The sequence below is a fragment of the Podarcis muralis genome, chromosome 2 (assembly GCF_964188315.1).
Source record: "Podarcis muralis chromosome 2, rPodMur119.hap1.1, whole genome shotgun sequence".
Classification (NCBI taxonomy): domain Eukaryota; kingdom Metazoa; phylum Chordata; class Lepidosauria; order Squamata; family Lacertidae; genus Podarcis; species Podarcis muralis.
In genome coordinates, this window is record NC_135656.1 from 20,617,304 (window position 1) to 20,630,962 (window position 13,659).

At 45.7% G+C, this 13,659-nt stretch overlaps 1 protein-coding gene across 9 annotated transcripts in view; it reads left to right on the forward strand.

The window, feature by feature from the left end:
- The window catches only part of RHBDL3 (rhomboid like 3), a 143,351-nt gene that overhangs the window by 45,806 nt on the left and 83,886 nt on the right, over nucleotides 1-13,659 (forward strand). Inside the window, exon 1 of one of the 9 annotated variants that reach the window (XM_077923978.1) lies at nucleotides 12,281-12,494. The exons of the other annotated variants lie outside the window; for them this stretch is intronic. Within the exon in view, the coding sequence (XP_077780104.1) occupies nucleotides 12,465-12,494 (30 nt within the window). The 5' untranslated portion in view covers nucleotides 12,281-12,464. Of the gene's footprint in view, nucleotides 1-12,280; nucleotides 12,495-13,659 lie in introns of those variants that run through there. 9 annotated transcript variants of the gene reach the window in all.

The following is a 13,659-nucleotide window of genomic DNA, read 5'->3' on the forward strand; positions in this document are numbered from 1 at the left end:
ACTGAAGGCATCATCAGCCTGACAACTGGTAGAAATGCGAGATTTGTCACCAAAAGCTATGACTACTCAGCGAAAATCTATGTGTTCCATTACAACAGGAAAGGAAATGGTCTACTTTTATGTCACAATTTTATTTAATCATCTGTGAATTTTAAAGGTAGTTTTCAAACAGTAAATGGTTTACAAGATAGACTGTAGAGAATTCCTGCTGCTGAATAGGAGCATGGCGGGGGGGGGGGGGACTCTATTATATTGTCCATTGTGAAATCCCATTGGTGTATGGCAGCAAATTTCATGGTGATGTTTGCTTCACTCCTGCTTTTTGATGTCCCTGTTATCCCAGTGAAGTATTGGTGTATCTCTGCATTTTATTGGAGACTTCATGGCTAGTACTCAGGACTGAGAAAATAAGTTGTGTGTGCGAGCGAGTAACATGGTGGGCAAGGGAGACCTGGGGTTCAAAAACATCACACTGTGGCCTTGGGCCCCTCCTGATCTCTGAGCCTTAACTCTGAGCTCTTTAATGCTGAATTGGAACAAATGGCAATTCAGCTTTTCCATAGATTGCCATTTGCTCCAATTTAACGGTAGAGAGTGGGTTTTTGTGGGGAACGTTCTAGGGCAAAAAAGAAAGAAAAGAAAAGTGCTTGGACAAGGGAGCTTTAAAACACAGACATGTGCCTGGAATCTCTGAGCAATGAAATCTCTCCTAACCAATATCCACACCTGCTTAGAAGACTTAGGAATTAAGTCAGCCACATACACTTGCCCCTGCTTGGTAGGGTGTTAATGTGTTCAGGATCACTGCTTCCATGTGTCTGTTTCTGCACCTTCATTCGCACATGAATGCTTTCAGTTTTATGCCTCTGAAATCCATCCCGATGCTTCCTGTGTTCACACTAGTGGGTGGAGCTTGATGGGATGTATGTACACTGTGTGTTGTTGTTCCCTCCCCTCAATTAGTATTTCCCCACCCACCATAAATTCCACAAATCCAAGTTCGGTTGTGGGCCTTGGGGCAAGTATTGTATACCTTTGCAGCACACCTTTAACCCCTCCCAATAATTTTAATTTCTGAATATAAGTGTTTCAATCTACCAGATTTTCACAAAAGAGCTATCTATCATCTATCCACCTCTCTCTCTCTCTCTCTCTCTCTCTCTCTCTCTCTCTCTCTCTCCCTCCCTCCCTCTCTCTCTCTTTCTCTTAATATGTGTGACACTTCAGGCCAGTAAAACTGAGATCCATTGTGGGCATGCACACAGTAATTCATCTACCTGTACACATGCACCTTAAAAAAAACAAAAACCCCCAAAAAAGAAGCAGGAAAAAATTTGTGTCGCTCTGAGCCAGGCAAGGATTTGAGATCACTGTCATGAGAAGTTGCCACTTCCTTTCCTCACCTCCTGTTACCTGCAGAGGCAAGTTTTATTTTTAACACAGCTGTTTTGTGGAAGAGAAATTCTGTATAAGGTAACTGTTTTAAAAATACCACAAATTTGCCTTCGGCGACAACCAGGGGTGGGGTAGAGAAGGGCAGGCTGCATTTAGTCCTTTGGGCGGATGCAAACAAAATGGAAGAAGAGGATATTGTGATAGGTAGAATCCAATGAAACGTCACTGCATACTTAAAACACAAAACTCCATCCACACAATGCACTGCAGTGTATCCACAGTCTAGCACAATGCGATTTTATATTAGATTACCCCCCCTCCCTTATTGGTTTATCTGCACATGCTGTAATTGTGTGGATGCTGCATTTAAAAAGAAAAAGAAAGAAAGTAAGAGGCGCAAACAGCTTCAAACCCACATTAAACTCCAGTGTGGATGAACCCCTAGTCTCAATGGAGGAACCGTCACATGAGATTCAGGCTGCTTTCAGAGGCTCTTGCGGTTCAAGCTGCTTCCGTGGATTTTGAAACCCAACCCTTTGCAAAAACCGTATGGGGAACGTGATGACAACCTCTACCAAGTGCTGATTTCTGACCATGCCAAATTTCAGGTAGAGAAGCTATGGGATAACTATAGGACAAATGAGTGAAATTTCCAGAAGGACCTCTCAGAAAACAGCCGTTCTTTTATGCCCATAGTGTTTTCCAGAATAGCCTTTCTCAAATCATCTAAGTGTTAGTGCTGCCTCCCAGAAACCTGGGAGCGAAGATGGATGGATTTTTTTCTCTCCTTATCAGCGATCAGCAGCAGGTCATTCACTTGTAATTTAGGTTTCATCCACCACTTTTTACAGCCATGGCTTCCCCCAAATAATTCTGAGAATTATATAGTTTAGTCCTCACAGAACTGTAGTTCCCATCACCCCCCCCCTCTTTACAAAGTAAAGATGATTAATAAGAGCCAGTGTGGTCTAGTGGTTAAGAGCGGTACACTCGTAATCTGGTGAACCGGGTTCGCGTCTCTGCTCCTCCACATGCAGCTGCTGGGTGACCTTGGGCCAGTCACACTTCTTTGAAGTCTCTCAGCCTCACTCACCTCACAGAGTGTTTCTTGTGGGGGAGGAAGGGAAAGGAGAATGTTAGCTGCTTTGAGACTCCTTTGGGTAGTGATAAAGTGGGATATCAAATCCAAACTCCTCCTCTTCTTAATACTGAGCTTACTACAGTGCTCCTGTTGTAGGGATTACTGAACTAATGTAAAGGAAGATTTTTTTTATTTTAGCCTGCTATCCTAAATACAGTTCCTAGGGAGGAAGCCTCATTGAGAAAGACCCAAGTGGGACTTCCTTCTAAGTAAACATGAAGTGGTGCTCTTTAAATGGAAGGCGACATGCTACAAGCAAGCCATTATCCCTCAGCCCCATCCAAAAAGTAGCATCGTCACCTCTCCCCCAGCATGAAGTTGCCTTGGGGGGGTTGCCTGGTCTGCCATAGCAAGCCTGAGCCTTTGCAACCAGCAGGTGAAAAGCCTGTAGAGACTGAAGGCAGATCTTTTCTGGTTTCTCCAAGTTCTGTTTCTTTGTATGTTTTTTACAGCACAGGAGCAAAGGGCTTCAGCGCCCAAATTCTGCAGTGCATCCATCGTTCTTGCACCTCCTCTTATGCTTCAGAGAGGCTGTCCATTAAAAACAAAAGCAAATAAATTATCGTTTAGCAAAGCACTAAGGTGAATGTTCCACCGGCGCAAGGATTTCTCTTCCCCACTCCATGCAAACCCTAAATCTGTTCCAGAGATTTCCCCAACGCTCCAGAAAATATCTGGGGATAGCCCAGGCTTGTGGGGAGAAGCAGAGGAAGTCCCATTGCACTAGTAACAACCCTTGGACAAGTGCAGTTGTTTAGTTTAATGCTCCCCTTTGCGTGTATAAATGTTGGCCACCAACTTTTATTAAAACATTTTGCAAAAACAATGGTGAAATGGCTATAGCGACCGGGGGAGAAATGTCTTGGTTGACGCTGTGTTCACAATCCGATGCATAACTTTGCAGTTACTAATTTACTCCATTTAATAATGTTGAAAAATTTGCTGAACTAGTGTTGCAGAAGTCTCCTTGGGACAGAAAAGGGGGGTGATAGCTGAGAGCCTTTTCAGACCAGCCTTACAGCTCCTAAAATATGTATGTATATTTTCACTCTGACTTAGCCAAGTGAGAGTGGTTTGTTCCATACATCATCCTTTATTGTGAAGAGTCTTAAGAAGTGGCCGGGTGTAAGCATATGCAGCTGTCAGTGTGATTTACATGTTGTGTATTTGATCAAAGGACCTCTTCCTTGGACAGAGAAACTGTCCACTCCAATCTGTGCACAGAATGAACACTCCAGTGACATTGGGAGGGAGGGAGGGAAGATGAAGAAGAAAACGAACCCCAAAGATGAGAAGCCATCTATTCCAGGCACACACAAACCCTCATTTAAAGGCGGGACTCAGAAAAGCTAGTTGGCCCCCATAAAACCTCCACTAGGGTTGTTTTCCATATCAATATGAAGAGGTAACAAAAGCAGGGGAAAGTGAGTAGTGCAGGCAGGATTTAAAATAAATAAATAAAATTTTCTGCCTCTTCAGATTTGGATTTAAAAAACAAAAGCTTATTGTTGCGGGGTGGGGGAATGGTGAATTAATTTTCTGCAGCTGCTCCTTTAGACCATAAGGGGAATATGTTGATGCAGCCTTTTATATGGGGCAATCTTCAGGGTTGACAGGAGGGGTTTCCCATTTAAATGGCCTTTGAGGCAGCCAGAATGTTTCACATGATGTTTTTAAAAACTGTAATAGAAAGCAAAATGGTTTTTCTGCTTCCCCAAAAAAACTAGCAGAATAAGCATTCCTAGAGAAGATCTGTGCAAAGACTCCACACTCCCAGATCTAAAGGGGGGGAGAGAGAATTTTTCCCTTGGTGGGGAGCAGGCAGTGATTTCCATCCCACCCTGTTTTTGTCACAATTACCAACGTTCCTATTCCTCTGCAGTTCAGTTTCTGCCATACATAATTGGCTTTACTGCCCACTATTTAACATAAGTTACATAATTTGCAAAGTTTATGTAATTTTTCATATAATGTACATACCTGGCATTCATTTCAGTGCACAGTAAATACCAATTTAGAACAATAACAAAATGAGCTATTGTTCGCAGGCATAAAAAAAGCACAGCCATGATGTGAACAATTGCATTCACTTGGCTGATTTCCCTTTCTGACAATTGCAGATGTACACACAAACACAGTCATTTCTGCATCCTTTTCTGTTTTCATCAGAATCCATCCGTATGCCTAGTGGGAAGGCTGTTAAAAAGTGTGTGATGGCAAAGGGCCAATGCCTGCTGGGAGGCGGGAGGTAACACCAATCCCTTTTCTCGTTTCCTCTTGAGCCTTGCCAGGATTACCTCTCTTCTTCAGTAGCTTCTCCACTAAGCTGACATTGCCCTCTGCTAGGTTCACTTCCCTCTAAGGATGCAAGCAGTCAGCCCACCCTCCTCCGCCACATTGCCTCCACCTGCCAGCTTTGCCCCCATCTCACATTTCAGGGAATGACATGTCATTGTTGCTCTCCCAGCTCCATCCACTGGGGACTTCCCTTGCCTTCCAAACTGGCTGGCCAGGGCAGTCCGGCTGCACCTCATTGTGTCTACTAGAGCAGGAAATCTGAAGCAGTTGGAGCCACCACATATTGCTCACCTCCACAGCCTCAGGCTGAGCCCATCGCAAAGCTGGCTGAAAGTCACCTAAAGACTTCGAAGTAGCTGAACATCCCACCTGCCCCCAGGAAATGTGTTCCCTATTCCAAATTGCTTTGGTTGTGCTCAGCAGTGTTTACATCGCTGAAGAGGAAATAGCCTGAACTGAGAAACAACTTACTCTTAATTTTGCTCTTTCCTAAGGGAGAAACCACTGCCCATTCTCTGGGTTCGACAGCTATAGCATTAAAGAGAAAGGGCAGCATTCCTGGAAATGTCAGGTATTTTTCCCCCTGGGAGTCGTAGGCTGGGAGATCTGCCAAGGTGATAGACAGGGATCAGCAGAATTGGAAGCCCGTTTAAAGCTGCTTTAATACTGAGTCAGGCCATTGGTCTGTCTAGTCTAGGTCTGCATTCAGAGAGGACTAATCTCCTTGGACAGCTCAGAGTGCCAGCTGCATGGGAGCTCAACAGCCAAGGCATGCCAATGGATACCATTCAACTGAGCTTGAATATCTAGGTTCAGTTTGCTTTAACTCTGCTTCTGCAGTTTGTTCCTAGCAGAGAATGAGAGTCATTATTAACATTTCCATAGGATCTATTATGGTGGGCAGGTGGGAAGGGAGGCATACTTTGTTCCATATTGCAATCGGCTAGCACAAGTATTCTGGGAGAAGGCTCTCTTCAGTGTTCTAAAATGAATCCATTTCAGTACCAAAGTTCCCTTTTCCCTCACATTTTCTCTCTCCTCTTCTTCTCCCTTTGCTAGTCTCATTATACAGAAAAAGTTTAAAGCAGATAAAATAAAATCATTTTTAAAAAAACAGAAAATTTGAAATAATGCGCAAGGCAAAATCCCTAAAATGCTCATCCAACGACAGAACATGAAGGGCAACTCCTACCCCACTTTTCTGATAAAAAGTGTGATTTGGAAAGGACCACATTCACATGTCACCTCACCTCTAAGCTTACTAGGTGGCTCTTAGCCATCACTGAATGTGTCCCACCCCCCAGCCACAATTCCTGATTGCATAACGGCTGGCCTACCTTCCAGTGCTGTTGTAAGGTTTATTGAGAAAAGGTATGGCAGTCTTCCTCATCCTGGTCCCTTCCAAATGTTGCTGGATTCCCGCTCCCATAATCCCTGATTGTAGGCTAAGTTGGATGGGGCTGGAACTGATGGGAGTTGTGATATTTTGCACTTGGAGGGCACCAGGTTGGGAAGCCTGGTGCATATGATGTGCTTTGAACACTATAAAATTTCCTACCTGGATATCATGCTGAAATCTGCTCAGAGCAGATAATTAGTAGTTTCCGGCTGTAGCTCTGCTGGCATCCTTTACGTGCTGCAAGACACAGAGGTCAAAGGTTAGAGAGTGAAGCGCTGAGCATATACCCTGTTGCGTACTGAGCCTCAGTGAAAGCGAAGCCTCCGTTTCTAACTTGGGAGCTGAAATCCGTTCCACGTCTTATCCTATTCCTATTTCCATTAGTTTTAATGGACTCACATAAATAATCGATGAGGAAGGAGCGGAGCTAAGGAGGGCTAGGCCTGCAAATATGTCCTTTAGTCTTAAAACAAACAGCCAAACCGAAGACGTCTCCTTGCTGCCCTTCAGCTCTATTAACCACCCACTCTTTGAAGAGGAAATTTATTGCCAGTGATCCCTGGGTAGAACTTGCTTTAATTTTAATGCACACATGCCTGTGTGCACATGCACACACACACAGTGTGGCATCTGTTCTAATCCAAATAGGCATCACAGCAGCCTTCTTCTCCACACTTGGGTCCTTATACGTCCTCAGGGGCATCTCTTCCAGTTGTGGAACAGGCTCTCTGGAGAGACCCACCTGGTGTCCAGCCTTAATGTCATTTGGGCACCTGGCCAATACCTATTTATTTTCCTAGGCCTTTATAAATCACGTGCCAGTTCTGTTCTTGTTTAGCTCAGTGGATTTTACTGGCTGCCCCTGTATTAAATTGGTTTTAGCACTGCATGTTTTTGTTCTCTGCTTTTAAATCATACTTTTCGGCGTCTTGTCCTGTTCTATTCATTACCTTTCCCCCCCCCCCTTTAGTATAATTGTGATTTAAACTTTTGCTCTGTGTCTTATTGCCTCTTCCTATCTTACAGAGGTTCTTGGACCCTGTGCAGGGAGTGGTCTGGGAAGGAAGTGGTTGCTAGATTCCTCCTGGGAGGGGAAACATCATATTCTGAGCAGGGTCAGCCTCTCACATTTGAGCCTTTTGGAGGGAAGGTCATTAAACCTGTAGTCCTGGATAATGTAAAAAATTTTTTGCCATTCCTTCCAGTGTAGCTTCTGACCTGAGAATGGAATTGCTTTAGTTCCATTGGTGTTTGATCTATGTCAGCTGGAGGAACATGATGACCCTAGATATCTCAGCAGCATTTTTTAAAAAAAGAAAAAAGGATGGACCTTATAGTTTGGGTGGATTGCCTAAGACAACAGAGGGGGGGGAGTCTGTGGCCCTCCAGATGTTCTTGGGCTCCAGCTTCCATCATCCCTGATCGCTGGCTGTGCCACCTGGAACTGATGGGAGTTGAGAGTCCAATAGGTTTGAAGAGCCACCGTTCCTCTCTTCCTGGCCCAAGATCTAGGAAAACCAGAAGACATAATAGCTCAGTCAGTAGAGCATGAGACTCTTAAATCTCAGGTTTGTGGGTTCAAGCCTCATGTTGGGCAAAAGATTCCTGCCTTGCAGGGGAGTTGCACTACATGACCCTTGTGGTCCCTCCCAATCATGATTCCATGATTCTAAGTCATCCATCAAAAACTACTGTATTTTTCACTCTATAGGATGCAATTTCCCCCCTCCAAAAATTAAGGGGAAATGTTTGTGCATCCTATGGAGCAAATGCAGGCTCCTTGGCTTCAGCAAAAGCAATGCAAAGCCTCCAAAGCACAGAGGGAGCGATCCCTCCGCGCTCTGGAGGCTACGCGTTGCTTTCGCCGAAGCCTGGTGCGCACCGACCCCTCTCGCTCTCCAGGCTTCAGGGATAGCCGCCTGAAGCCTTTGGAGCGCAGTGGAACATCGCGCTGTGCTCCAAAGGCTTCGGGGTTAGCTGTGCAAGGCACCCCGCTGCCCTCCAGAGGCTTCTTGGGCTGTCCCAGAAGCCTCCGCAGGGCACGGGGATGAAGGCTCCCCGTGCCCTGCGGAGGCTTCGCACAAAGGTAGACCAGCTATCCCACCGGCTATCCCAGAAGCCAGAACAGCAAGAGGCTATCCCAGAAGCCCGGTCCCTCTTGCTGTTCTGGCTTTTGGGATTCAGAATTTTTTTTTCTTGTTTCCTTCCCCCCCAAACTAAAGGTAAAGGTAAAGGTACCCCTGCCCGTACGGGCCAGTCTTGACAGACTCTGGGGTTGTGCGCCCATCTCACTTAAGAGGCCGGGGGCCAGCACTGTCCGCAGACACTTCCGGGTCACGTGGCCAGCGTGACAAAGCTGCATCTGGCAAGCCAGCGCAGCACACGGAACGCCGTTTACCTTCCCGCTGGTAAGCGGTCCCTATTTATCTACTTGCACCCGGGGGTGCTTTCGAACCGCTAGGTTGGCAGGCGCTGGGACCGAGCAGTGGGAGCGCACCCCGCCGCGGGGATTCGAACCGCCGACCTTTCGATCAGCAAGCCCTAGGCGCTGAGGCTTTTACCCACAGCGCCACCCGCGTCCCTTCCCCCCCAAACTAGGTGCGTCCTATCGTCTGGTGCATCCTATATGAGAGAAAAATACGGTAATTAGGGGAGGAACCATATCTCAGTAGTTGAGCCCACTGGAAGGACTGTACATCAGTGGTAGAGCATCAGGTTTGCATGCTGAAAGTTCCAGGTCCATTCCTCAACAGCTTCTGGTACAGCTAGCAAATGTTCCTTCCTGAAATCCTGGAGAGCTCCTTCCAGCAGAAAATATTGAGGTAGATGGCCCAATGGTCTGACTCAGGGGTCAGCAGCCTTTTTCAGCCGTGGGCCGGTCCACCGTCCCTCAGACCATGTGGTGGGCCGGACTATATTTTGAAAAAAAATATGAACAAATTCCTACGCCCCACAAATAACCCAGAGATGCATTTTAAATAAAAGGACACATTCTACTCATGTAAAAAACACACAGATTCCCGGACCGTCCATGGGCCAGATTGAGAAGGCGATTGGGCTGGATCCGGCCCATGGGCCTTAGGTTGCCTACCCCTGATCTGACTCATTCATTCATTCATTCATTTATTTACGGCTATTAGCCCATAAAATATGTACAAACATAAAAAAGCACAAAGGCTTAAAAACCGAAATATCTGACAACAGAAGGTGAACACTGCGATGCAAGGGTGGGTCATTGGGCAGAGCCAAATAACAGGATGGGGCCCGGAGAGCTCCAAGGGACGGTTCACAGAAAAAGGAAAATTGAAGACGAGATCCGACATGCACTCTCATCATAACTGTCCGATTAGATTTTGATGTTGTTGTTGTTTTTTGGTGGTTTTTGCGTGTGAGATAACCGCATTCAGGAATCTCGCCACCTGCAGAGTAACAGAAGGATCTGTATCCTGCAAAAGCAGTGCGGCGTGTGACTCAACAGGCCTGCCAACCAAGCGCAGTAAAGCAGGGCCCAGGAATTTAGTCCTGGCTATGCTATGTAAGGGACAGTCGAACATTATATGTGGAAGAGATTCAACAGTTTTCCCGTCACACACGCATAGCGGAGACACCAAACCCTTGGAAAATCTGTGGCTCAGCAGGTTCGATGGAAGGACATTGAACCTTGCACGAATAAATGCAAGTCGGTGTGGTACTGATGAAAGAGATGACATGTATGATGGAAGGTCAAGTGGTGGGGTTATTCCGTGATACCTGGGGGAGCAGACACCCCCACCTCTGGCAAGGTTGTGTTGATTTTCAACGTCTGCTAATCTTTGCTCAATAAGGCTTTTAGCTGAGCGTAAGTTCATCTTTAGGGAGTCCGCTGGGGAAATTCCGATGCTCAGAAGTTTGGCATGGATTTTTCCTACCCACGGATTAACAAATTCGTCCCGCCAGAGGCACTGAAAAAGGTAATGGTCGGGAAGCCTATGCCAGCTGGACAGCCAATAGATCTGACTCAATATAAGGCAGCTTCCTATGTTCCTTTGTGCAATCAGAATGCGTTGGCTTCAATTCTTTGGATCTCTGGCTAGCAAGCGATGTGGAAAAACCTCTGCCATAGACTCTGGTGCGCCACCACCGATCAGAGTAGACCACACTGGGTGAACAAATAGTCTGGCCTGCATGGAGGCAGCTTTTGGGGATCAGAGGGTACCAGCTGCCGCAGCAGTTTTATCTTTCCAACCTTTGCCTCTACCTTGCACAGATGGGACTATAATCCTTCCCAAACCAGTCATATTCAAGGAAAGGGCAAAGTGAAAACAGAATCTCCCCCTGCTTCACAGCTACCTGATCAATACCGTATATCCTTTTGCTCATTCTTCTCGGTACTCAAGAGGCACTGCGGAGAGAGATTTCTCATAGACCAGGCCAGAAGTCCTTTGAGAGCTCTGCGCTCCTCTTTCTGCAGCTCCGGAGCTGTCCAGCAAATTCCGCGCTTGTGATTTACTAGGGGCATTACCTCAGCACTTGAATGTTATCTGACTTCTTGCGGGCAGGGCGATGCTTCCAGCCCTTGGGTTCATCTTGGGTCAAAGCAATCTAAAGCATGTGAAACGTACAACCTGGATGGTACTTAATCACTATGGGCTGACTGCAGAGAGAGAGCTTTACTGAATGCTACTGTGTGCGAGAGAGAGAGAAAGAAAGAAAGAGAGAGAGAATGAGGGGCTAGAAATCAGTGTTAGAAACTCAGATATATAAGCTAGCTGCCAAATGGCTCCTTAAACAGCTACAGTCACCAAAGCAGAATGTCATTTTTGGGTAAGATGGCTCTAATGTCTTGTTTTTCAAATGATGGACTGACTGTGATTGATTCTCAGTTAAAACACCTTGCTAGTTCAGATGAGAACCTTGATCTAGGTTAAGAGCTTGAGAACTTAAAGGGGGGAAAGTCACTTGATCCAGGGACAAGCCCGCATATGTATTGACCTATTCCAACCTCTTTTTCTTAATGGTGACAGAGACCATTCATAACCAAAGAATATTCTTCACAACTGTGAACAGGGCAACGTTATAGAGAATAGTCCACGAGACAGTCATAGAATCATAGAACTGCAGATTGGGAAGGGACCACAAGGAAAATCTAGTACCACCCCATGCAATGCAGGAATACTTTTGCCCGGTGTGGGGCTCAAACTCCCTACCCTGAAATTAAGAGTCCCATGCTCTTATCAACTGAGCTATCAAGATGCTATTGTAGATGTTATGGCTATCATTGTTCATGGTTAATACTGATGCTTTCTACACCTCTTTGATTCCCCCCCCCCATAAAACTGTAAAAGTCTTCTAAATTAGTGAAATTTTATACCATTTCCTCTTCCAAGAAAGGTTTGTGGTAGCTGAATCATGGAAAGGATCTGCTCCTCTTCCTTGTTTTCAGCTGGGCGGAGATCTCTTCGTTGTTGTTTTTATTGCTTAGATTGGTCCAGGAATTGTTTGTCCTCCCCATTCAAATGAGATCCTGCTTAAAACAGGAAAGGAGAAATGGGTTGAACCGTGTTGTGTGGTAGCGATTTCCCCAGATATCAGGCCATTGTTTAGCAGCAGTGCATCTTTGACCCACCCTGTTTGTGAACTCATCCGTGGCAAATGTGCCTTTAATTAAAGCAGCAAAATAATCTGAGGTTCAGGATTCGTTAACCAACAAAACAAAACAAAACAAAACACCACCACAACTTTCCTCTCCTTTTAAAGCCAGTTTCCTAGGTCATGTTTTTCTCTACTACGTCACTGGGGAGTCCTTTTATTCCCATAGAATAATTTTAAAACCGTGTAGGGCGCTTGGGAAGTGGGAGAATCTATTCTGAAATTGGGCTGTGATTATGCCCGTTAGCATATTTACATTTCTGCTTAAGAGCCTGGTGGGGGGATCAAGGGAATTAAGGGCACTTGTCATTGAAATGCAGAGGAAATCTTGCATGAAATTACCGTTAGTGCCCTATTGTTGGAGAGGGCTTCCAGCCGTCCACACCACACCCTCGAGCAGTTTGGTTGCATTTTGCGCAGTGAAGTGTGAAGTTAGAGGCAGGAGTAGTGCGACTGAAGTTAAAATAGGGAACCATTAGTTTGGCTTGGTGATAGCATTCGTCTGAGGCTAAGAACTCAAGGGATCCAGATCTGGAGTTAGTCCTGACGTGACCTCTTAATGAAACTGGAGGTGTTGCCTGTCTTCCCATTCATGACTCAGTAATGGATAAATACTCAAAGCTTCTCTTCAAGGTCAGTTTTGTTCCCTTCCTTTCTTCCTCTCTTCCCTCCTGCCCCCGCCCCATCCGCCCTGCCCCTTAGTAAAGGTGGTTGGGGTGGGGGAGGATACGTGAAATGCGTTGAGTTGTACAGTTGCTAAAAGAGAAGAATAGATACTTTCCGAAGAACCAGTGCACTTTTCTGAAATGTATACCTGGCAACCATTCTCAAAAGGGGCTTTGTAGCAGTTTCTTTTTATTGACGTGGAGATGTGTATGCCTTGCTTATCATATAGTGCATATGTTAGCAGCGAGAAAGAATATGGGGAACAGCCTACGAAGATAAGAAATGAAACCGAGGACATGATCTACCGTATTTTTCGCTCTATAAGACGCACCAGACCACAAGACGCACCTAGTTTTTGGAGGAGGAAAATAAGAAGAAAAAAATTCTGAATCTCAGAAGCCAGAACAGCAAGAGGGATCGCTGCGCAGTGAAAGCAGCAATCCCTCTTGCTGTTCTAGCTTCTGGGATAGCTGCACAGCCTGCATTCGCTCCATAAGATGCACACACATTTCCCCTTACTTTTTAGGAGGGAAAAAGTGAGTCTTATAGAGCAAAAAATACGGTAGGTCAGGCATGGCCAGACTTGGCCCTCCAGATGTTTTGGGATTACAACTCCCATCATCCCTAGCTAACAGGACCAGTGGTCAGGGATGATGGGAATTGTAGTCCCAAAACATCTGGAGGGCCAAGTTTGGCCATGCCTGATCTAGGTAGTCTGCCTATTTAAAGAAACCCCCTAAAAACTCAAAGGAGAATTCGTACTTTCAGCACTTGGGTAGTGTTTACAAGGCAAAATACCTCTCCTTTGTCATATGTATGTACATTATCCCGCAATGTAGCACGGGATAAGTGGAGCTGCCTTATGCTGCTTCTGTATGGAAAGTCTCACCTGGGTTTTGAGGAGTGGGTTTCCTATCCCCTTACCTGTTACGACCCACTGCATTGGCTTCTGGGTGTAACTGGACTCACAGTGGCACCATCCCTGACAATTAGGCAAACAAGAATGCTTATATAGTTATCTGTTGGTTCTCCAATTACAGCGAGGGCAGGTGGGCCTCTGACCCCTTTACCTTTTGGGATGGCCCCTGTTTTAGGAATGCTGTGGGCTGTGATTTGACTTACTTTAGGATAG